Source organism: Rosa chinensis, chromosome 7 (genome assembly GCF_002994745.2).
Source record: "Rosa chinensis cultivar Old Blush chromosome 7, RchiOBHm-V2, whole genome shotgun sequence".
In the NCBI taxonomy this organism is placed as follows: domain Eukaryota; kingdom Viridiplantae; phylum Streptophyta; class Magnoliopsida; order Rosales; family Rosaceae; genus Rosa; species Rosa chinensis.
The window spans coordinates 9,588,665-9,614,555 of record NC_037094.1 but is presented as its reverse complement, the minus strand read 5'-3'; the positions used below and the strand labels follow the sequence as shown (position 1 = coordinate 9,614,555).

At 37.4% G+C, this 25,891-nt stretch overlaps 2 protein-coding genes and 2 pseudogenes across 2 annotated transcripts; 1 reads left to right on the top strand and 3 right to left on the bottom strand.

The window, feature by feature from the left end:
- Nucleotides 1–5,265: 5,265 nt before the first annotated feature.
- Nucleotides 5,266–8,913, top strand: LOC112179807 (probable inactive leucine-rich repeat receptor-like protein kinase At3g03770). The gene is made up of 8 exons (XM_024318288.2): nt 5,266–5,493; nt 5,874–7,193; nt 7,283–7,416; nt 7,514–7,754; nt 7,864–8,072; nt 8,167–8,189; nt 8,275–8,386; nt 8,515–8,913. Exons 2-8 carry the CDS (start codon nt 5,909–5,911, stop codon nt 8,740–8,742), a joined length of 2,232 nt encoding a protein of 743 aa, XP_024174056.1. The 5' UTR covers nt 5,266–5,493; nt 5,874–5,908; the 3' UTR covers nt 8,743–8,913.
- Nucleotides 8,914–8,995: 82 nt separating this feature from the next.
- LOC112177360 lies at nt 8,996–12,134 on the bottom strand (annotated as a pseudogene).
- A 1,307-nt stretch (nt 12,135–13,441) lies between these two features.
- LOC112179827 (protein MAK16 homolog) lies at nt 13,442–16,223 on the bottom strand. Its single transcript, XM_024318308.2, has 9 exons — nt 16,064–16,223; nt 15,872–15,981; nt 15,554–15,672; nt 15,339–15,436; nt 15,078–15,165; nt 14,838–14,978; nt 14,557–14,665; nt 14,247–14,365; nt 13,442–13,762 (listed from the first exon to the last, which is right to left on the bottom strand). Exons 1-9 carry the CDS (start codon nt 16,123–16,125, stop codon nt 13,718–13,720), a joined length of 891 nt encoding a protein of 296 aa, XP_024174076.1. The 5' UTR covers nt 16,126–16,223; the 3' UTR covers nt 13,442–13,717.
- A 1,520-nt stretch (nt 16,224–17,743) lies between these two features.
- Nucleotides 17,744–19,614, bottom strand: LOC112177359 (annotated as a pseudogene).
- Between the last annotated feature and the right edge of the window lie 6,277 nt (nt 19,615–25,891).

The window sequence follows — 25,891 nt, the reverse complement described above, 5'->3', positions numbered from 1 at the left end:
CTGCAGAGGCAGGACGACGCCGCATAGGCCGAAGGCGACACCTCAGATGCTGCAGATCGAGGACTTTGTTGAGATCGGACGGCGACGAGCACAGTTGATTATGCGACCGGGCTTCTGGTCGATTTCAGCGATTTGGGATTTCCGGAATCCGGCGACGAGCACAATTGATTGGAGAAGCAGCATCCACTCCTGAAGACGACAAAGAAGCTTTGGTCCGCCTACCTCGCCGGAGTCCAACACCTGGTAGGCGAGAAGCTTTTGTCCGGTTTTGTTGTGGGTGCCCAGATCATTTTTCTGGGTGCCCAAATTTGTTTTTTTGTTTTTAAGTAAAATAAGGGGCAGATGGAAAGAAAAAAAGAAAAAAAATGTTTTGAATGTAAAATGGAGGCCAATTTCTGGGTGCCAGAAGCATTTTTTTTTTTTTTTGTACACTGTGAACCCCGAGAATGAGGAAGGAATTGCAATGTAACTGTGGGGTTTGTTTGATGGTCTACTGGGGGCAGTAGACACATTATTGGCCCCCAGTAGACTTCGATATGAGGGACAGGGATCACTATAGTGTGGTGTTTTGATAAGTTATATGTTGTTTTCTGTGTATTAAAGTCAAATTATCTGTGAATCCTACAAAAATGTGCATTTTTGGTGGTCTATTGGGAGGCAGTAGAAACATTAGACTTTGTATTGGGGGGCAATAATATGATTACTGGGGGCAGTAATATGATTATAAATTGATCAATTGTTCCTGTAGTGTATTCATTTTGGTTTTGGGAGTTCATACAATTCACTGGACGTCAATAATATGATTTTTGGGAGGCAATAATATGATTACTGGGGGGCAGTAATATGATTACTGGGGGGCAATAATAGCCGGATTCTGGAATCCGGTCACCGTTCGCAGGAGTCCGGTCACCGGTCGCCGGAGACCGCGCCGGCCACTAGTCACCGTAGCACAGCAAGGTGGAAGGTGACTTCTCTCTCTAAGTGAGAAAGAAGGAGAGGGCAAAAAAGTCTCAAAAAAAAAAGAAAAAAGAATTAATTGGGTAAAGGGGAAATAATCTCTTAGAGTGTTTTGGGTAAATGAGGTTAAAAAACAGTTGGTGGAGCAAGTGGGCAATTTTTAGCCTAAAATCGGGTAAATGATCATTTTCCCTTATATTAAAACTCAGATTTCCCAACACTTTCCTGCAGTCGATGGCTTGAGGCGGTTGCCTCAGTTGGTAACCCTCGGGGCTAGCTATGTAACTCTTAAACAAGAATGTGAACATAACTTGAGGCATTCAATCCGACTCTTCAATTGAATATCTAGACAACATGATTTTAGAGTCTAGGATTCAAATGCGACATTCTAAACATTAAGTGAAGTTTCCCATGCGTGACATTATAATTATTATTAAAATCATTAAGAGATTCACTTTTAACTTATTGATTGATCTTTCGAATGTCAATTTGTTTTTTCGTAATCTCAAATACTAATTACATATCATGCTATTTCTTTTAGGATTATTTGACAAAGTAATCACTTTTACTATTAATATATCATTTTTTGACGAGGATTATATATTGAGAAGATTAATATAAGCTCAAAAATTGTAGAAATATAAATTATTTTCATCGTCGTTGGTAGTGCAGATACAAACGACGAGACGTCCTGTACAGTCAAAAATCAAAATGAACCTCCGCCATAGTCAGAGCCACTTGACCAAGACCAGAGAGGGAAAAGGCCGATGCTTGAAGCACATCCGCTTTTCAAATTTCAATCCGGGTAAACCCTCCACTCTCAACTATATACCCTTTTACTTGTTAATCCAAAATCCAAAAGCTTTGTTTACTTGGCACAAAGCTAAAGCAGAGAGCTTTACCATTTAGCCATGCCTACATGTTCTCCCAAACCCTCGAATTCCTCAGACCCACAATGGTTTACAGTCTCTTACCTCCAAAATTCATGTGGGCTGTCCTTATAATCCGCCATTTCAGCTGCCCAGAAGCTTCAGATTGAATCCAAACACACCCCTGAATCGGTTCTGAGCCTATTCAGAACCCACGGATTGAATCAAACCCACATCAGGAACATAATATCTAAACGTCCATTGTTGCTTTTGGCTGGTTTAGATGGAAAAATTAGGCCCAATTTGGAGTTGCTGAACTCCTTGGGGTTGCTCAAGTGGTTCTTAAAGACCCAATTGTGCTTGAGTTTTTTAGAAATCATGGTTTTAGTGAAAAGGATATAGTAACTCTTCCTACAATGTATACATTTGAAGCACAGAAGACTTTTAAGCCAAAGATTGATTATTTGAAATCAGTTGGGTTTTCGGAACTTGACATTGCAAGGGTTTTATCCAGTGAGCCTTATATTCTCACAAGGAGCCTTAAAAATAAAATTGCTCCAGTGTTGAAACGCTTAGGCGAGTTCTTGGCAGTGATGAACTGATGATGATGTTGGGAAGGTTGTAAAGAAATGCTATCGGATACTTGAAAAATCTTTGGAGAAGGTGCTTGAGCCAAATATAGATATATTGAGGAGCCATGGTGTGCCTGAATCACTTATTTTGAAATTTTTTGTGGATCATCCACCAGCATTGCTTCTAAGTCCATATCAAGTTAGTGAGGGTATTGGTTTTGTTAAAAGTTTAGGTTTCAGTCCCAATAATCTGAAGTTTCTTCTAGCTCTGCATTCTGCGGCGGTGATGAGTAAGGCTCTCTGGGAGCAGAAGTTGGAAACTTATAGGAGTTGTGGTATGTCAAAAGATGAGATTTATTCAGCATTCAAATTGCAACCCATGTGTATGCTTGTTCCAGTGAAGAAGATTCATAAAATGATGAATTTCTTCCAGAGTAAAGGGAATTTGAATCCCTCAATTATTTCAAAGAATCCAAATCTTTTAAGGCTTAGCTTGGACCGCTTGGAGAAGAGTGTTATTCCCAGGTGTTCAGTTCTGCACCTTCTGTTGTCTCATGACTTGATAAGGAAAGATATTATGTTGTTTATGTGTTCAAAATGACTGAGGAGACTTTCAAGGAAAAGATAATGAGCAAGTTTAACGAAGTGGTTCCAGATGTTATTAAGGCACACAAAGGCTAGATAAAATTTGAAGGGTTTTCGTTTCCTTTAAGTTTATAAAGTACCTGATGATGAAATTGAATAATTACGCCAGAGATGAAGGACCCCAATTTTATTGATTTCATCTTGTTGTGTGTTTTTGCTCATCTTTACTCTTTGATTAAGAAGACATAGGGAGCAAGAGCAAAAAGTTTTGTTTTAGTACAGTGGTATTGTCAATAAGATGAATCAGTATCTATGACAATAAGGCATTAAGCTCTGGAGCTTATAGCCTTATATGATGGTGGTTGGTTGTTGAGTACTGGGAATTGACCTATATCTGAGGCTCTGAGGAGAATATTTTGACCTGCAGTGAACTCACTGCCTCACTGGTAGACATTGTAACCGAGACTTTAAGTTGGGTCATTCAAGGGTGTCCAGGCTTTTGAAGCATTCAGATCAAGATCAATTTAGATTAGAATAAGCTACTAGAGTATTATTTTGGCCCCTAAACTGGTTGATTACTCTTTCTTCCTCTTCTTTCATATGTATGCCTTTCCTTTTAATTCCTAGCACCGACTTATATTTTATTCAATTTTCTGCTGTTATGAGATCTGTGTGATCTGGTTTATTCCTACAGATGTTTAGATATGTTGTTTAGTGTTTGTATTGTTGCCAATGGCATCAGATTAAGAATATAACGAGAGATTTTACTCACCCAATTGCTTGGTTCAACTTGTAATTGAAAGACAATTAGCCAGCAGCTTGGTTAATCTAGAACCAGGAGATCTCCTGGTTAATATTTGCATGTTTGGTTCTTCAAGCCTAAGTCATACTCATTGGAGTTGCTAATTAATTTGATGAAAGTTCTCAAGGGAATCAAATAAAGGTCTATTTTTGCTTATGATTCAATGAGTACCAAGCAAGATATCTTAAAGACAATGAAAAGGGCCAAGATTCTACTTTGTGTTGGTTATGATGATAAAAGGAAGAGCACATTGTATGGTTATTATAACTCCCTCAAAATTTTCTTTGATAAGAGAGGTTTGTTTTTTTTTTTTGGTAATTTCTTTGATAAAGATATTCCAGGATGCTAAAGGTGAGATCATGAATTAGTTGGCCCCCTACTGAATGAAAGATGGGCAAATGTGAAAATGACTCTGCAATTGAGTTCCATCCCCATATTCTAAGTTCTAATCTTCATCCTCATCAATGATATTTTCAATGCTGCTTCTCTGTAATACCTGTGTAAAACCTCATCTTGATGAAGAAGTCTCAATGAGAACTGAAAACAAGGTTTCTATGATTGGAGTCTGGAACCCTGTATGATGTATACTGTAATATAGATATGGTTCTCTTTCCGAGTAGGGTCATAAGATGCGGTATAGATAGGGTTGTTTTCCATCTCGTCATCGTCTCATCGGGAGCCCTCCAATTACTTGCATAATTGAAGTGGGGTTTAGCCCCTTGCCCTTTTTACTTGCTTCAACTTTGGAATCATATCTTCATAATCTGAAGCAATAAACAATTAGTTTATCGTTGTTTTTTTCTCAGTTCTCACATCTCACATCTGGTCAAGTTACTCTTGCTTTGCCAACTTGTGGGTAACAAGTTAATACGTATTTGATTTCGCGTGCTTACGAATATAAACTTTTTTTCTTTTTCCTTATATTGAAGAATGAGAGATTTGATCGTTTGAATTTAAGACTTCATCCACCATTGTGAAGAGAAAATATCATTGAACCAACTAGATCTCGGTAAGGACAGAGACTTTTAAAGCTAATCGTGAGAGCAAATCTAGCATGTTCTTGGAAGCTTATATACACCACATGGTCACTTGAATGTGAGTGACCACTTTGTATTGACTTTGTCTTTTGGAATGGTATCAGAGCTCAGAGCTCTTCATCTGAAATCAATTTCCACTAAAGCTGGGATTACTTGTCTTGTATTGTTTAATTTCTTCATATTTAAAGACAGTCCGAACTGAGAAATAATTGTCAAGTTAATATAGTACAGGCCAGTAGCTAAATTTCCCGGTGGATTTGTATGGAGGAATGCATCTGCTACAGCCTGTCAAGCTCTTCTAATTCTTTTTAGGTGGGAAACCTGCCAAGTTATGATAAGTTGCAATCACAAGTTCCAAGGACATGGATTCATATTACCAATCTACCCCCACCAATAACCTCCAGGTTTAAAAGAAAGAAATTACTGGCAGCAAAGGTCAAATATAAATGCTCTCCATCAAAAAGTAACTTTTCATGAGATGAAGAAGCAAACTGGTTCTCAAAGAGAGCAAGACTGGTTGTATCAAAAATAAGAGAGCAAAGGCTGTGATGCACTCAGTCCAGGCTTTATTCTTCTGCCTATCAGTAAATTCATACTCCTTTAATGCTGGAATGAGCACACTGTACTCAAGAAAGAACACCATGTGGGAGAACTTAATGCATTGAATTAAGGTAACCCCACTTTCTCATTTCTTTTACAGCAAACTATGCCAGCAGGAAAAGAAAGTTTAAGTTATTTTCCTCTCTTCAATCTTTATTGCACATGGCACTAAAATGGATGTTTGTCTCTCATCTCTCTTGGTTTTGCTTATTTTCATTGAAATAATAGTTCATTGCTTCAAGGCCTCTCTGTTCTTTTCTGTTCTGCTTCATGTATTAAGAATTCAGAAATTTCAGGTCTTTTGGTTTATGGGGGAGCTTACGTTTTCTCAGAAGTTTCAGTTTTCTGTCACAACTGTTTCCTGTTTCTTTCATCTTTAATGAGTAGTCACCTGTTTCTACTCTGTTTGACTAGTAATTTTAGCGTTCTTAATATTTCTATTTAATGACAGGTTCATGAAGCATTTCTAAATAAAGGGTGTTCTTCATGGGGTGTTGTAGATCATTTCTGCTACTCTTTTTTGCATTGAGTTCTTTATTTTTGGGTAGTCACCAACTACCGTCTTCTCAAACCCAAGTGCTTCTACAGCTAAGGAAGCATTTAGAGTACCCAAGCCAGTTGGAAATTTGGAAGGATCATACCGTTGATTTCTGCTCTGTATCTTCATCTGCACAAGTAAACATCACATGCTTGGACAACCTTGTAATTGAGCTCAGCATCAAGGGTGATAAGCCAGCTAAAGTTAGTGGCTTCAATGGGTTTTCAATTCCAGGCCAGACTTTATCAGAGGCCTTCTCATTGGATTCTTTTGTTACTACTCTGGCAAGACTAAGCAGCTTGAGAGTCCTCAGTCTTGTCTCTTTGGGAATCTGGGGTCAACTTCCAGACAAAATTCATAGGTTGACTTCCCTTGAATATCTGGATTTGAGTTCAAACTTTCTCTTTGGTTCAGTCCCACCTAGGATTTCTGCAATGGTGAAGCTTCAAACTCTTGTAATGGATAACAACTTCTTGAATGGCACTGTTCCCAATTGGTTTGGTTCACTATCCAATCTTTCAACTCTAAGCTTTAGAAACAACCAGTTGAAAGGTCCATTACTTGATCTCAGTAGCTTAGGTAGCTTACAAGTGCTTGATTTGAGCGTGAACAAGTTGAATGCTGTATTGCCCTCAATGCCAAAACGGTTGGTCGTGCTTGCCCTCAGCAACAATTCCTTCTCTGGTGAGATTCCTCAGCAATATCGGAAACTAAGCGCGCTTCAACACCTTGACATGTCATTCAACTCACTTACAGGCACACCTCTTGCTGCATTGTTCTCATTGCCAAATATCAACTACTTGAATTTGGCTTCGAATTTGTTAAGTGGTTCGCTTCCGAGCCATTTAAGCTGTGTCATTAAACTTGATTACATTGATATATCGAACAATAGATTGACAGGTGACTTGCCTTCTTGTTTGGGAACTAAATCAGGACAGAGAGTTGTTAAGTTTGGTGGGAATTGCTTATCTGTTAGTACGAAAAATCAGCATCCACAGTCATACTGCAATGTAGTCAGTCCAAAGGAGAGACAAACTGGAGGAAAAGAAGTAGGAATCTTGGTGGGTGTGATGGTTGGAATACTTGTGCTTTTAGTGCTTCTGGTTTTGAGCTGTATCATTTTGTGTAGAAGATATCTCCCTCGGGGAGTGCCGGAGCAGCATTTGCTGCATAAGCCAGAGCAAGATCACCCAGTAGCAGTAGGGTTCTCCACCGAGATGCTAACAAATGCAAGTAGGTAATCTAACACAAATATTTATCATTTTTCAAACAGATTAATTTTTAGGCTGACCAAGTTAATTGGCTTTTTGTCTATCCTACAGGGTTTATTTCACAAGCAGCCAAGGCAGGCATGCTAGGTCTCCCAGGATGCCGAACTTTTTCATTAGAGGAGTTGGCGGACATTACCAGAAATTTTGACAACTCTGCCTTTTTGGGTGAAGGTTCATACGGGAAGGTATAGTTTTAATTCAAAACTTGTTATATTATTATGCTCAGTATGATGTGAACTTGACTGAAAACTATAGAAGCTTTGATTTGATAATAATATGCAGCTTTACAAAGGTAGACTAGAAAATGGGATCCAAGTTGTTATAAGGTGCCTGCAAGTGTCAAAGAAATACACAATTCGAAATCTTAAACTCCGGTTGGATTTGCTTTCCAAGCTTCGTCACCCGCATTTAGTATGCCTTTTAGGACACTGCCTTGACGGTGGTGGAGATGATTACAGTGTGAACAAGGTGTATCTTGTATCTGAGTATGTGGCAAATGGGACCTTTCGTGCTAAACTCTCTGGTAAGCTTGGAAAACAAGCAATATATAATCTTCTCACTGAAATTTAGAGCCTAATTTCAATTGTGCCTACTTTATATACCAATATTACTTCCTCTTGATGTAAGTATAGGTAGGCCTGAAAAAGTTCTCAACTGGCCACGGAGATTGTCAGTCCTCATCAGTGTGGCCAAGGCTGTGCACTTCCTACATACTGGAATTATTCCAGGTTTCTTGAGCAACCGGCTGAAGATGAACAACATCTTGCTCAATGAGCATGATAATGCAAAATTGAGTGACTACGGAATGACCATTATCTCAGAAGAAACTGATAAATCTATGGTAGGTCTCCCCCTAATGCAATTGGTCCTGCAATCATCTCTTTTTCTTTTTCCTGATGTGCTTATGAACTATGTTCTTGGTTTGTATCTTGCAGGCAAAAGAAGGCCATAAGTCATGGTAAGATTTCCTTTTATTGAAGCAGTGCTGTCACTAGAGTCATTTAGTTCTTGACAGTTAACCATGAGGATGCTATGTTTTTCAGGCAAATGAAAAGTTTAGAGGATGATGCTTATAGCTTCGGATATATATTGCTCGAGGCTATTGTTGGAGCTTCAATCTCTGCTAGAAGAGAGGCATTCCTGCTAAATGATATGGTAGTTAATCAACTTCTGGCTTGTTATGTGAAGCTATCATCGTCCCTCTACGTTCCATGTCTTTTTAAAATGCTGTTGCATGTATAACTATGTAAGTTAGTGATTAATCATGATTCTGTAATTTGCAGGCATCTCTGAACAGCCAGGAAGGCCGAAAGCAGCTAGTAGAACCGATAGTTCTAGCAACTTGTTCACAACAATCTTTATCAATTGTGATCTCCATAATGAACAAGTGCATTTCTCCAGAGGCGAGCCGTCCATCTTTTGAGGACATTCTTTGGAACTTACAGTATGCAGTTCAAGTTCAGGCAACAGCAGACGGAGACAATAGATATGATACTGCATCAAAGAGTTGAGTTGAGTTTTTGTGGTCTTCGTTTTGTTTGTTCTCAAAGTATAGCATTCTCTTGAGGCTACATCACAAAGAAATGTGCCTCAATCAGGGGAAGTTGCATTGGTTTAGTAATTGCAAAATAAATATTATTTACTACCTCCATATATATTTTTTTCTCCCTGCTTCCAAATAATTTCATTGTTAGAAGTCGATGAAAGGATGAATAACATACATAGTACTTGGCTTTCCTAGGTGCCATCTCCTAAAAAATAGAATGAAAACCGCAAGCCTATGAAACTTAACATTTAGGGTAGAGTATGTTTAACCACTTTTACTTTTTGTCTAAGCTTATACGTATATATATGACATCCTAACCCTTTAAGAAATTTGGTAGCCACTTAGCAGATTCTTTAGGAATGCGCTTGAGATTGTCTTTGTAGTCGACATAGTAAAGTCCGCTCCTTGGAAGATAGCCTTCCCCCCACTCAAAGTCATCGAATGGAGTCCAGTGGAAATATCCTTTGACATTCACCCCATTCCTGCAAAAACAGCAGTCACAAGTAATACGGATATATACCATCTATATCCTCAACCCAGTAAGCATGTAGAGTAATGCCTCACAGGCTCACAATGAGTTCAATGGATGGCTTACTTCATTGCCATCTTGATCCTGTACAAGTGTCGAAGAATGCATTCAATTCTATGTGGATCCTTGACTGCTACATCGAGTTCAAGATTATCGTCCTTTTCTTCTGTAATTCCATTTTCGGAAATGTAGATTTTAGGGCTTTGGTAGTTTTGCTTCATGAACTCCAAAAGTTTCTGAAGACCTTGTGGATAAGAGAAGATGTAGACGCTTCCATTAGCCTGCGAAACAATTAATTAACAAGTCTTGAGTTCTACGTTTATACAATGATGGAAGGAAATTCAGACACCAATTCTCTTACAAGAGGACCAATTAAGACTCCATTTGCATCTGCAACAGTTACATAAATACTTGGTAAGAAAACATACGCATACAACACAAATGACAAGCAATTAATAAAGGTAAGGAAGTATGAAGTGTACTTGTTTCAGTAGATGTAGCCAAAGCGTCATTGTGATAACTCAATGGTTCAGCTTGACTTGCTGGAACGTTTTTACCATATCTCGTGGTATAATAGTTGATGCCAATGAAATCGAAGGATCCCTTGATCAATTTTTTCTCTTCTTCAGTGAAAAGGGGTAGCCTTTCCTTGACCAAATCTCTCATAATCTTTGGGTAATCTCCGAATACTATTGGTTCCATGAACCTAATAAGAACCAGCGCTAGCATCAGTATAATTAGCATAAGATTAAGGAGATTTCTTGCTCAAATCGATCAAGCAAGTAAACTTAGGTTCAGAGTGGATGTTGCTAACCATCCAAGTTCAAAGTCTAAAATTCTTTTTGCTGCAGCTTTGTCTTCTTCTGTATCTGAATAAGGCTCAACATACTGACCTACATGAGACCATCCAATTTGTCCACCTTGTTTTGCCTAAGACAAACATTGGTCAAGAAAAATTAATTTCGTATCGTAATTTTGATACTATACCTTAGATACTATGATACTATAAAGTCAGAAGGTGTCAACTCACCTGAAAGTTCTCTCTATAGAGCTTAACAACAGTAGCATGAGAGAGGATAAGGTTATGGGTCACAATGTAAGGTTCGGTAGATGAATTACCAACTTCGCATCCAATCTTGCTTTTTGGTAGTTGTACTGAACACCTGCCTGGTGGAGCAACAGCAAGATCATAACCCATTTTGGCCATTACAAGTGGCTCGTTGATTGTAATCCAATTTTTTACCCTATCTCCGTAGGTCTTAAAACAAAGTTCACTGTAATCCTTGAAATCATTCCTGAGCAAATGCAGTGATTACAGTAGGAGTGTTGAATAGCATTATGCATATTGGCACTGGTTATAGAGTCTGATCGATGAAGAAGATATTCTATCTGTTTTAATAAACTAGCTACATTACATGATAAGTAAGAGAAGTACTTACACAAAGGAGCGATTTAAAACGCCATCATACTTGTCTGTCAAGGCTTGTGGTGGATCAAAATGTAATAGGGTTACATAGGGTGTGATGCCTGCATTTGAGACATTACCAATATATATTTCGATATGAAAAGATTGGAGGTTTGTAAAAGATAGTATACCAAGCAATGTTAGGTTCTTACCATTCTTGATTAGTTCATCAATTAAACAGTTGTAGTGATCAACACCCTCTTGGTTTACTCCTCCACTCAATGTTCCATCTACATATCAAAATTTTCAAACGAAGAGCAGAGGTTAAAATCAATTATAATTGCTTCATTGAATTTCTTTTAAGGGACCAAGAAATTAGATTAAAAAGCTTACTCGGAAGAATCCTAGTCCAGGGGATGGAAAATCTATAAGAATCAACTCCAAGGTCTTTCACTAACTTCACATCTTCCTGTAAATACAAATACTTATTGGTAAAATATATACCTAACAGAGGAGTGGTAGTTGGGAGATATATGTTTTGTTAGCTAGTCCTCTACTCACCTTGTATCGCTTGTATGAATCAATGCTCGTAAACATGTTAGATTTGTCCATAATTCTCTCTGAATCAAAAGGAAATAATAATTGGTAAAACACAGCCATCATAAAATTATTATTCGCAAAAGTATATGAATAACGTCCCCAATATATACCAGGGATCTCAACAAACTTGTCCCAAACACTTGGTCCTTTTCCTGCTTCTTTTGCCGATCCTTCAATCTGCAATAGTATAATCCTGAATAGTTACATTTCATGCACACAAAGTCGAGAAACCATAACCATGTGCCGGAGTCATTTCAAAGTTACAAAAGTGCACCTGTGCAGCAGCAGTGCTGACTCCAAAAACAAAATCATTAGGGAAATCAGTCCACTTCACGTTCAATTCTTCAGGGTTTGATGCATTCATGTGAAAGTTGGTCTCAGCATTCACAGCACCTGCAGTATAATTTGATAAAGATTATCAATTAAAGTCGGTTTCTTTCCCTCTCGTCGAATTAAAATGTTTAATTCAATAAGAAAAATGGTATTGGAACTCAACAGGAATATACCCTAATCAATTTCCTATCCACGATTTCTTTTCAAGCTTTACATGTTTCTTTTGTTTAATTTCCTAATCCAAGCTTTGCACGGTTGTCCCAGTAATTAATCAACAAAAAGGATGTCTGATGTCAGTTAAAAGTACTTAATCTTAGAGAAAGTATGAGCATAAAACAACACAGCTTTATTATATGATTACAAACAAAGCAAAATTGTTGTTAAAATTGATGAAAGTAATTATCAAACCTTGTTTGAAATAGGCAATCAAAACAATGACATATAATATCATCCTTTGTGAAATGCTTAACCATGCTGGTGAGCACTCCATGACCACCAAAAAGTTTGTGGCACCCTTTCAAAAAAGAAGAAGAAGTTTATGGCCCAATCGAACTCTTAGTATTGATTATCAGATTGAAGCTTAAGCAAACGATGCCCAATGTTGGTTACGAGTTCGAGGGTGAAGAGCTAAGCCCATCTAACGTGTTGGAATTTAATAAGAATATTTTAAAGTACCTGATATTTTTGAAACCTCCTTTAAACCGTTATTTGCATATAGTAATAGTCATGAACTCTTTTTGTGCCATTAACTCTCTTTGATTGTGATTGTTACAAAGATTTCATCAGCTTGGATTGTTCTTAATGGTATAATTTAGTTAACTCTGCAATTATATTGGTTCATTCCTTATTTGATACACTTCCATTTGTTTTGATTCTTTCTAATCAATGTCATTATATTCATTTATGTTACATAAGTTATAAAGCTGAATTGCTATTAGTAAATTAGTAAAACTATTATTGCATTAATCATTTTTGCCCTATATAATCTCTAGCTTTCCCAATCAAAAGAACAGAAATTCAATCTCCTTTGTTTTCTTTCTGAGCGAAGTAATCATGTATTTCCTTTAATTTATCTATTCCACCAAAATAAAGTTTCACAATACTCGATACGATCCGAGTATTGTGAGTGTACACCTACAAGGATTGAGGTTGTTGTATCCTAGAGGGTAGGGTGCTACAAACCTGCTACACCGAGACATTGTCTCCGATGGGTGAAATCTACTCTTAAGGGCAGTGTTTACACGTCTCAGCCTTAAACTCTTTTCGAGTAATGTGTCATTCGGAAGCCTATAAATCAAAGAGATAAGTTCTATAATCCTTGTTATTTAATTATTATGATAATAATATTATGATTATTATTTGTTATTAATATATTGTATTTTTGAGATCTTGTAGGAGAATCAAAATATGGTGACTCAAATAACATCCATCAACCAAATTTCCAACATACAGTACCCTTCTCTTAATAATAAACCGAATAACCTACTAACTGACATTCTACTGACAACTATGAAACTATGTTTTGTGTGAGGTGTTTTTGACGGATCACCACTACAATTAGGAGGGGTATTAGGCCACGTCCCTGAAAAAGACAAAAATTGTAATATTTGTGATTTTTTTTTTAACAATATAATTTATGCTTAGAATGTAAAAGCTATTAATTTTCAACAAATTATAGTTTTTCTTTTAATACAAAAAGAGGTTTACAACCACAGAACCGACTAAACTACCGATTTCCCTTGTCACACAAGCTCCAACTAGATGAAATGAGATCATAATTAGAAAAGACACCAGACGAGTCTAGAATCATACAACCCAATAGCGAGTTGCAAGACAATCAATCAACAACAAACAATTTATATTGGTCGATAACTAACTATAACAATACGCTGGTAACATGAGCATTACATGAATTAAAAATGACAAATCATCTCTCTACAGTGATCAAAATGACATATCAAAATTTTTCAAAACTTGGTCTCCATCACCAAGTTCCTTCTTTGCCAAGCTTTGTGAAAAAAGTGACAGTAGCGTTGCCACCATATCTTTTACAGATCAGACATACAGAAGCTCCTAATAAACTGCCTTCTGTCTTTCGCGGGTATCTTCATATTCAACCTGATAAATAAGGAATATATTTAGGTTGGAGGGAAGAGTTACAGTCTTACAAGATCACAATTACTATAGAGCATATGACTTGTAGTTATTTTATTAGTTTAAAAGGAAAATAGTTGAATTCACAATGCTACACTGATCAAGTATTCTTTGAAAAGGAAGATAAGGTGGATCTGGAACAGTTTTAACACTTGATATTAGATCATATTATAGGAATGTAGATAAAGCATAGTTTTAGTCCAAACCAAAAATATAAAACAGATTTTAGCGATCTTAAGTAACAGTGTCATAGTTTCTGAGTCAACTAGAGAAAAGCGAGATGTCTTTGCTGGAAGAAACTAAATCTTTCCAGTAATGGCCTACAAGTTCTTATAAATAATAGCATTAATATTCATATCTCATACTGCTTAACAAAACCAAATCTGAATTAAGCCATAATTGACAAGCTAGTACGACTTCAAGAATCTAAGATGTAACTAGCTATTACCTCAATCAATACTCTAGGCTTCTTCAACTTGGCAACACCTTTATCTTTTCCAAACTTTCTAGAATCAGATTCTTTTCTCTCTCTCTTGCGAGTAACTGCTTCTGCTTCTTCATCTCCACCTGCAAGATTAACCTCTTTTTGATACACAGTTTCTCCCATAATTTATACAGCAGTTAGAACAAAAACAGGCTAGATAACTCCATATTTTTAATAAAAGGTAACAGCATAATTGACCAAGATTGCGATTATGCAAAAGGGAATATCATCATGATCATCTGCATTATGTTAAGATAATAGAATTTAGCTCTACCACTATCATCGTCTGCATGAGAATGGTCCATTGCAAAACCACCAAGATCTTCAATATCATCTTCCTCTTCAAGTTCATCATAACCTTCAACATATTCAATTTCAGCCTCCTGCTTGTTCCAATCACAAGTATATATCAATTTCCAAAACATATAATTTGAAATATACCCACTATCAAATGTTTACACCATCACACTTATATATACTACTAAGTGGGATACTAGCTGATCCAAAAATAAGGCAATCATCAAAGCATATAAATTTAAGTTTGTACTATAATACCTCCTCATCTTCTTGTTCTCTTTCAGTATCCACCTCCATTTCTTCCCCTTCAATGAGTTTTTGGAATTTATCAAAGGGATAGTTATATATATCACCATACATTCCTTCCTTAAGGCGGCTTAATAGTTCTTTCTCGATGCTCTGCAGAAGGATAGAAAATCTTTATCAGTAAGTGGAAATAATATATAGCTTCAGTTCGTCTATAGTGTGTGGCAGAGTTCTAGCGGCATGAGTTATAACCTTATCCAACACCGCAGCTTTTTCAGCCTTTTCCTCTCTTCTGGCCTCTCTTTTTATCTCTTTCCTTGGTATTGTCATTATCTTCTCCCTATTACACAAGTACACAACACAAAACCATGATCCAGTGGCTCAACATATAACACCAACAGCATAAAAGTAGTAACTAGCATTCCTCCAGGCAACTTTTTAATGAACCAATTATTAGATCCATGGGAATTCATGACAGAGACACAAAGCATTTGGAAATGAGAAGATGTAAACCTCGTTTTCAAAGCAAGCTTCCTCATGCGTATCCGCATCTGAGTCATTTTAGTCAGCCGTTGCTTTGTTTTATGTACAAGAAACTTAGGCCAATACATCTGTCAATTCACAAAGGTCATGCCAATTAGCCACTCCAACAAAGATCAGACCAATAACTCCAAATACAACCCAGACTCGATTAATTAAAACCAAACAAAGAGCGCCATTTTCCCTACCAAGTGTTTATCAATGATTCCAAGTGCTTTCTCATAATTAACTGGCAACTTAACTCTTTCCCACAATTTGTTCGGCATATGGGCTCTTTCTATAGTTTTCATATAAAGATAAAACACTCCTGCAGGCCAACACCAACAACATAACCATATCAATAGAGTGTAAGCATTGCAGAAACTGTTTCAAGTCACAAACTTTAAGTAAACTAGTAACTGTGTGCCAGAAAACAACCAAATTACACTAAAAAAAAAGAGAGCTAAAAATGCAGTAATTCCTGAAATGTATAATAAAAAAAGCATCTTTTATGAGAAACAAAGTACCATCATGGTCACGAATTGTAGCATAGCGACTATTAGCGAGAGGGCAGGAGCTTCGGTTACAAATCCCAGTAACGTTATATGGGTTTCTACAGAATATCCCAGTTTCAATTCTACCAAGAAGCACACAAAACCCAGGTCAATTTTGGAAATTGAAATACAAAGAGGAGGTGAGAGATGAAGAAAGAGACGTACTTGGACATGAAGCTGCAGTGTTTGTGCCTGATCACCTGCCATATGACTTCGTCGTGCTGCATATTTGATCGAATTTATCAAACCCTTTTTGAATTTTGGCTAGTTTTTTTTGGGGGGTTTAGGGTATAGGGTTTATGGGGAGCCAAAAAAGAATGGAGCTTTTACAGTGTAAGGATTTTGAAGGGGAAGGAGACAGCGACGTTTTTGTTTCCACGGCGTCGTTTTGAGTTGAGTACGTAAATCCGAGGGAAATAAATGGGCCGGGTCAGACTTCAACTAAACTCGGGTCTAACATGAGCAAAAATGCAAAATTACAAGGTAAAGAATGCTTTTGGGATCTTAAATATTTTTACCAAATGACATCATAATGCTCATTTTGTTTTATAAAAACGTTTCTGTTCTTTTGAGACCCAGCAAAATTTTCATGCCATCATGAGATTTTAAAGACCAGTGGGCATAGGGTTGGGTCAAGTTGGGGTGCCATGGATATGGTTATGTTGTTGGTTAAGTAAACTAGTAACTGTCATTAGATTGTAATTTGGTTGTTTTCTGGCACACAGTTTACTTAACAGAAGATTGTAATTTGGACAATCTAATGACAGTTACTAGTTTTCTGTCATTAGATTGTAATTTGGTTGTTTTCATGCCATCATGGACAATCTTCTGTTATGGAAATACTTTGAACCTAGCTACCATTCATCATTATTTTATAACATTTTGCAAATGAATATTTTGTGTCATTATTCAATAAAAAAAAACCGCAAATCTGTATAGACGAAAATTTTATCGTATATAATTCCAAACTAATGTTTGACCATGAGTAGAAATGCAACTATGTAATTATTTTGAACCCATTAATGCTTGGTTAGGCTATAAAATATTGAAGGAAATTAAAAAATGAACAATTAATGTCACTATTATTTTAGAACTGGAATGAGAAAATGCAAAGTCAATAAAATAGTTGTATTGCAGTAACTGAAAACAGCAGTGCAACCGAGGATACTAGTTGGTCTCTCTTATCAGGCTATGATTGAAAGCAAATACGTACTGAATTATATAGGTTGATATTACAACAAATTAACTTCGACAGTCATGTTCAAATTATTTTCCTGACCTTATTTCATCATTATTCTTAGCCATGTTGTATGCATGATTTTGATTAGCTTTCAAATTTGAAGGACGTTTCACTAATCTGGAAAGGTGTGAATTTACCTAGTAACATATTAATTGCTTTATCTCTGGGTTGTATGCTTGTTTGAAAATTTGTCCAGTCTAACAAGAATATCAGCCTTAATTATTTACATGTTTGTGTCATGTTCTTGATGTCAATTGACTTTCCATTCTTCATATTTGTTGATTGGCATTGATGTGCTTCCTTAACCGTGGGGTAAAATACAATAACAATTAACAAATGTTCGATGTGCTTCAGTGTTTACAAAGCTCCCAACACTTCCCCAAATATCATAGACCAAATACCCTAAACCCAAATTCAAACACTTTTTCATGAAACTTTATTGAATGCAAGCGATGAAGTACAAAAGAGAAAGAAGGACTCTTTCTCACTAATAATACAAAAGAAAGCAAGGAGCTAGAAACACTCTCTTAAAATCAGTCGACAAACAACAAACAGAAAAAAATCAGCTGCTGGAACCTTTGAAGAACATAAACCAAGATGAGTCATCAGACCAACTCAAGATGATCGACAGTCTTGACTTCCTTGGTTTCCTTATCCTTGGAAGCAAATAACTTGGGTATGTAGCCTTTCTTAAGCAAATTGCCAACCTCCTCAAATTGCAGCCGTTTGGTTTCAGGAACCAAGAAGAAAATAAATACGAGTCCAATGAGAGACAATCCAGCAAAAAGGAGGAACGTGCCAGCAGAACCCAAAGCATGAGTGAGGGTTAAAAATGTCTCACTCACCATCAGATTGGCACTCCAATTAGCCACTGCAGCAATCCCTCCACATGTGCCTCTGTATCTGAAAGGATATACCTCTGAGTTCACAAATCACAATCCACGGTACGATTCCCATCCCAGGTGCGTAGATGATGATGTACAATCCCAAAAGGATCACTGCAATGAATTCAACTTTGCTTGGACACCCTTTTGTGTATCATACACGATGTTTTCCGCCACACGCCTTTTTCAAGCCATCATTCGAAGCCACTCATGCTCCCGGGGTATGAGCCGTGACACTATTAGCACAGAAGTCGCTCTGAGCTTTCAAACATGTCATGCAGTTCCATGAGGCTGGATTAGGGACGACAGACACATAAGCCGGACATGTATAGTTACTACCAAAATGAGTTGATTCCAAATTACTAATACGAGGAGCGTGAGCTGGCGCCTGGAAAAACACCACAGATAACACCCCCAGGCAAGTGATAATTTCAACCATAGAAATGATCATAACTTCGTAAGCCTTCTCCTACCATATCTATCCACAAAGCACATACTGATTACAGTGACAACAACATTGAGACCAGAAGTGTTGAGACAAAGTGCTAAAGCCGTTTGGTTGGAAGCAAATCCAGCAAACTGAACAATGGTTGGGATGTAATACATGACAGTGTTGATACCCACAAATTGCTGAACTACCTGGACTGTTATGCCTGCAAAGAGTCCTCTTCGAACCACAGGGTTGCTGAATGCACCCATTAGTTTTGCTATGATGCCATCATTAACATCTCCTTCCTCAGCCTTTTCCATTTCGACAGATTCATGCAATGCTTTCATTTCATCCTCAACCTCAACCTCATTCGTAGGATAAATTTTCTCTAAGGTAGCCCTGGCTTCATCTACCTTATTCTTTCTGTATAGCCACCTTGAAGACTCTGGGAGTGACCACATCAATCCTAACTGAACCAAAGCAGGGACTCCGGCTACTCCAAGCAGCCAACGCCAGGTTCCAGGAGTCTTGGTAAATGCAAGATTGATGAGGTATGCCAAAAATTGAGCTCCAGTAATTAGAAAACCGTTTGTACTAACAAGAGCACCTCGGACACTAGCAGGAGAAGCTTCTGAGATGTATAGTGGTGAGGTCATAGAAGCATACCCACTCCCAAACCAACCAGAATTCTTCCAATTATGATCACCCACGGAGCTGGTGCAAAAGCCATGACTATTGCACCAAAGAAGAATACAAAATATGCACACAAGATTGACTTTCTTCGGCCAAGAGCATCGTTCATCCACCCTCCAATTGCAGCACCAAATATGGCTCCGGCAACTGCCATACTCACAATGGTCTCCTGCAGCCAAGTCATCTTGTCTACGTCACTAAAGTCCTCACGTATGTAGAGCAATGCCCCAGAAATCACACCTGTATCGTATCCGATCGAAAAGGAGGCCCTCCAATACCAGCCGAGAGGGCAAGACACATAATGCAAGTGGTCTTCCATGTTATTCTCCGACACTGTGTGAACTCCATCTTACTAGCACCCGGGTGTCCTTCCATATAGCATATAGTTGATTATCCAACCAGCACTGGTACGTTAGGTAATCTAACTACTCTACACTAGTTAAGTATTCTCCTTTCTGTTTGTTTCTTCTTCTTCTTCTAGGCAGACTAGAGCAGAGCACTTTGGATCATTGGATGAGTTTGGTTATTTCACGCGGCTCCATCCTTTATAAAATATTGCAGTGTTAGTGTCCCTTTCTAGTTAGAATTGAAAAACTAAATGCTTTTTTCTGGTTAGAGCAAACAGAAAATGCAAAGAGTCTTGTAGACCATGCCTTTGTTTGAGGTGGAAAAGGTTTATGGCATACAATCATACAAAGAGTGGTTGCTGGTAAAGAAACAAAGGAAAGGCTCTGCAAGAATGATAGTACTTGGCTGACCAGGTGTGGTTACTAGTTAGCATCTCCTGACCAGGTTTTGAGTGCTTCTCTAAGTGTCTTACACATGTCCCTCCTCTTCTTTTTTTTTTCTACCTTTATCTGTGTCCACAATTTATCAAGCCTTCAATATAAAATCCTAAAGCATAGATCTAGCCTTCTTCATGCCACATTTTCACCTAACGACATCCTGTCTAAAAGGTTACTTTCAGGGCGGAATCACTGTTGTTCTAGACTTTTTGGACAATCAATCTTAGCTTTAAACTGGTAAACAGATAAATTGCAGTATTTAAAACTGTAAACAAATATTTTCATACTGCATATTGGGCTTCATATAGAATTTATTTATTTAACATGGTTACAGAAATTCAGAGTCTCATTCTCAGATAAACAGCTAAGAAGCTGTTTAGCCACCCATAAGAATGATTTCAGTTACTTACTTGTAATGAAAGCACGCTTCACACTAAGACAGGAAGGAAAGAGCACACTGCTACTATGGCTTTCTACTTTGAGAGAAGTTTCTGATCTAGAACTGATCTCTCCTTTTTTTTTTCAAATACCTTACAATGAAACCTAAAGTTCCTTATATAAGGAGCGAACCCCAAACTGGAATTCAAAACAACTAAATCTACAAAATACTCCGTGATTTCCTGCTTTCCTGAGTGCTCCTGCTGGTGGAGGTCGGACAGGGAAAAACAGATTCCTTTAGCTGAAATGTTTTTCACCTTTCTTTTCTGAAAAGCAAAATCAACTTTTGGGAAAGATCCAAAAGTACTTTCGGTGCTTTCTACACCTGCTGCTTCACATGTTCTCGTCTGTTTCTGAATTGTGACCTAGGACAAACGAGTCGTTATCTGCATGGGCCATACGAGCAGTTGTTGCATTATCTTCGACATCTGTATCAACATACAACTTATAGTGGTTGTCTGTTTCAAGCCTTTCAATCCACTGTAAACATGTCAGTGTCGAGTCTATCTCTTTTCTTGTGAGAGATAGGAAAAGGTCATTACTGACTACGTCAGGATGATTGTAAGCAGTGATAATTGTTTTTTCTCCTGCTGTCAGGAAAGTATTTTTTGTATCTTCAGAGATGATCTTCTTGATATATTCTAGAGACATGGCCTTCATCCATGGAATGCTTGAATTTGGCTGACCATTGTATCCAACACAGGCGGGCTGAAGATATCTTCTTTGAATAATTCTCACATAATGATATGGAGAAATATATTCAACTTCACCATTTGTTTTCTTTATCCATTCTGGTGGAGTAGATCTGAACTTCAGTCTCCGTATACAGTCATTTTTTTTTTTGACATTTTTGACTGTGTTGACAATGATAAGGGGTAGTCCCTTGAGATCATCATTTGTTTTAGTCCATAGATTATGGACAAAACCATTTTCAACAAGCCAAAGCTTGCGTTCTTGAGGATGTTCACTCTGAACATTGACTAGATACCTTCCAACATAAGGTCTTCCAATAATGAAGAGAGTTGGAGGAATATGTGCCTCAGAATTATGAATTCCTATCAGATTATGGAACTCGAACCATTCTGATTCTGTTAATGCCATGATAGGAACTCTACCACTTTCTGGATCTTCAAGAAAATGAACTTTTTTATTTCTATCAGCACTCTGCTGTGTATGAACTTCTTCAAACTGTGGCTTGCCATTTTCATGAAGCTCTTCTGCTAAAGCAAACAGAGCTGGGAACATTATGCCACTGTTTCTTTCTTGAAAGGCAAATAAGATGTTATCTAAGATTGCCTTCTGGTGGTACGCTAGTCTCCTGCCAGTTCTAAACACAGGAGTATCAAATACTTGAAGTTCATAGTTAAAAACATTTATTACTCCAGATGGAGTAGGTTTTCTTTTTGGCAAAGCAACAGCCGTCAACTGTCTTGATGAACCTTTACCGTCTGCCGTTTGAGACGGGCTAGCCAATCCTTTACCCTGGGATTGATCAATTGTGGCTAGTCCTTTTGGACCTAGCAAGAATCTTTTGAGGATTTTTTCTTTAGGATCCTCAGCAGGTTCATGTTCTTTCCCAGGTCTTCTGCTTCTGGGATTACGACATTCGTTGTCATCTTTTCGGCTGAAGATCGCCATTTCTCTGGTTAAGGCGTCTGGAAAATAGTTCTTATTTCCTACAATTAATTCAACATTATAATCATATTGGTTAAGAAATAATTGCCAGTTGGCTAATCTTCCTCTATCAGCAGCTTTATCAAGTTTAAAATTTTTGAAATTCTTTACTCTAATACAATCGGTGCGAACAGTAAAGGGTTTTCCAAGAAACGCTAGAGAATTTAAAATTGTTTTTTTTGACAGCCAAAATTTCTTTTTCCCCTGTGGGACAATTCAGTTCTGCAGGGCTGAACTTGCCTCCACAAAATTTGCAGATTTTTTCAATGTTAGTTCCAGGCGTTTTTTCCAGAACAACACCGGACCAGCAATTATCACTCGCATCTGTCTGGAGGATAATTTCATCATTTTCCTCTGGTTGTTGTAGAGGAGGGAGGTTTTTGCAGAGATCTTTTATCTGCTTCACAATTTTTTCATCATCTGTGGTGAAGTTCCATTTCCTCTTGGAACTTGTCTTAAGAGATAACATTGCTGTTAATCCTGAGATTTCGGGAATGAAATCTCTCCCATAATTTATGACTCCTAAGAATCTCTCTAGACTCTTAGCATCAGGAATTCTATCTGGGAATTTCCAGATCTTCTCAAGGATGTGAGATTGGAGTTTTATTACTCCATTCTTGATGTTTATTCCTAGGAAATCAACTTCATCGAGGATAAAGAAGATTTTTTTTTCACCTAGGATAATTTCATGCTGAACTATCAGCTTTACAACCTCATCGAGGTGTTTCATGTGTTCTTTTCTGTTTTTGGAGAAGACAAAGATGTCATCTATATAGACGATGCAGAATTCAGCCACATGTTTGAAGATGTTGTCCATCTTTCTTTGGAAGATTGAGAGAGCTTGCTTTAGACCAAAAGGCATTACTAACCATTCATAATGACCTTGTGGTGTTCCAAATGCAGTGAGAGGTATACTCTCAAAATGCATCTTGACTTGCCCGAAACCCGACTTTGCATCGAATTTCGAAAAGACTTTAGCTCCTCTGAGCTGGTTGATCAGTACTCTTACTTGAGCAATTTGATAACCGTCTTTGACAGTCTTTTTGTTGACATCTCTGTAGTCAATCACCATTCTAGCTTTTCCTCTGAGGTTTTCTGCGTGGTTTCTCACGTAGAATGTTGGAACATGATGAGGGCTAGTGGAAGGTTGAATTAATCTCTTGTTCAGGAGATCTTCAATATATTTTCTGTATTTTTTCTGATCTTCCTCTTTGTACTGAGGAATGGCTTTGACATGACAGATAGCATTCATATCATGTAATCTTAATTCACAGACCACTGGGATCTTTTTCCAAAATTTCTGAGGGTCTACATAGATGTTCTGCTCGAGTAGTTTCTTGATTTTGTCAAGAGTGGGAATTTTCTGAGACTCAAGCTTTTTCTGAAAGTGTTTGAGGTTATGTTCGTGAATGAAACTAGCTTCTTCTTCATCTATGCTAGTTGTTTCTTTATCTTCATCTTCAGAAGATGAGTTTTCAACAAGTAGTTCTTATTGTTTGAATTGGAGGATGGTTTCAAATTTGGGTTTGTAGGGGGTAAGATCACCACTATTCTATTGCGATCTCTGATATTGTGTAGTAAAGTTGGGACCTACTACACTTTTGGCCTGGGTAAGCCTATCTGCCCAGTACACCCTTTCTCCTTTTCTGAAGCCTATAACTTCTTCATCCTGGATAAATCTCTGTTGGAGAATAAAATCATTTACCAACAACAAATCTGATCCTTGGCCTTCAGATTGCCAAACATTATGGATGATAAATGTTCCTCCACCAATGGTGATATGAGCATTTTTTGCTACTTTATTCATTGTGAGATGGCTTCCCTCAAACGTAATGCCAGTAGCTGTTCTTTTCTTATCTTCTTTCCAGAGTTCTTCTGGAATTGCAAATCTCTTTGCAACAGTAAATCCTGATCCATTATCTACAAATGCATGTAGATGATATTTTTTATGATCAGGGAATTTGAGTCCAATCTCTATGTAGTTGCTGTATCTACTAGTAGAGATGACTTTTGAGTGTTGTAGCTCATTTTCTTGAGCTTGTTCCTGAAGTATGAATGGTTTACATTCTTCTGGAATATTTTCTGGTATTTCAACCAATTCAATGGTCTCATCGAGTTTTTCTTCCTCAATTTTTTCTTCCTTTATTTTTGAGGAAGATGGTTCCATAATTTCTTGGAACTGAGTTTCTAATTCTTTCTCTTTTTTCTCAGAGAAATATTCTTCATATTCTTGTTCGACCAATTGGCTAACAAGGCCGTTCTTGATTTTTCTTCTTGTTTGTGATAAGTCTTTTTAGACATTTCACAGAACATAGGAAGTCTATTCTTTTTGTGACATAAGCAGTAATCACAAACGAATGTACCAGGGTTCACCTGATAAGAAGACGTTATTGCTTCCGTCTTACTTTCTTCCCAGTTTTTGACGTGTAGAACGTTCATCTGTCTGGATTCTAAGTACTCTACTTCAGAATCTACTTCAGAATCAGATGATTCTTCTTCTTCTTCAGACCAGGCAGAGTAAACTGATCTGTCGTCTTCTTTATCAAAATAGGCTATTTCGTAACCCTTCATATTTGCTATTTCTACTATAGGCTCATATTCTTCAAATATGGTTTTAGTAGATCTTTTACCCTTTTCCGAGCATTCATTGGCATAGTGCCCTTCAGCTTTACATAACCAACATCTGCAAGCTTTCTTGCTTGGTTGTTGTTTATGCTTATTGTTATCCTTCTTTTTCTTGAATAATTTCTTTTTAGGATCTTCATCCTGTTGTTTCTTGAGGTTGGAACTTTTCTTGAATTTCCAATCTCTTTTATTACTCTTTTTGAATTTTTTCGAGTAATATTTTTCTTTTCTTTTTCTGTGGAATTTGGATTCATGACATCCTCAGTTAGTTGGCATATCTAATATTCCATAACAGAAATTCTCAACTCTTTTGAGTTGTTTCTTGGCCATCTTAGCTCTAAGATTGGCTTTGCATTGTTCTTTTAGTAATTGCCTGATTCTGTCGGCAATTCCTCCAACTGAAAATCGTTCAATTGGTTTTTCTGCTATGCTTTCTCGCACAGCTGTTCTCCATGGTTCAAGGAGTTTCTTGTGCAACAGGTTTACTAGATCAGTGTTCTCTAGCTCTCCAATTGTACAGTAGTATTCTTGAAATTCATTCAAGTATTCTTCAAAATATCTCATGTCACAAATTTTGAGAGCATAGATATTTGATTTGACCGTTTCTTTAGCCTTCTCACTCAGATTTGAGAAATCTCCACAAAACTAATCATACAGGGATACAGCAAAATCATACGGAGATTTTGAATGTTTTATTTCTTCTAGCCAGTCTTGCCCTTTGGCAGTCTCTTTGAAAGAGAAGTAATATTTTTTTGCTACTCCAGTGAGAGTAGTTTCATAGTACACCTGAAGATCTGGTGCTTCAAATTTTCCAAGGGTTAGAGCAGAAGTCATCATCAGGCTATTAACCCATTGGTCAAGAGTTTTTCTCTTGTCTAGAGCTTTGTCTAGATTTAACTAGATACCATGAGAGGAAATTGGTACTCTGGATATATTGTCTTTTGAGACAAATTTTTGAGAAGTTCTTTTTCCATTTTTGCCTGTAAGGGCCTTCTGTACAGGGAGCTTTACTTTTTTCTTTTCTCTTGTGATGAAAGTTTTGGAGCTATCTCCTTCTTCCATTTCAACATCTTGATAGGGAAGGAGGTTTCTTTCCTTTCCTGGTTTGAAAATTTTCATTTCTTCGATTAGTTTTTCTAATCGTTCAGGATCTTCGTAGATTTCTGCTTCATCATAGAGATCGTAGAGCTTTTGTGCTCTAAACATGTTTACTGGTCTGTTCAG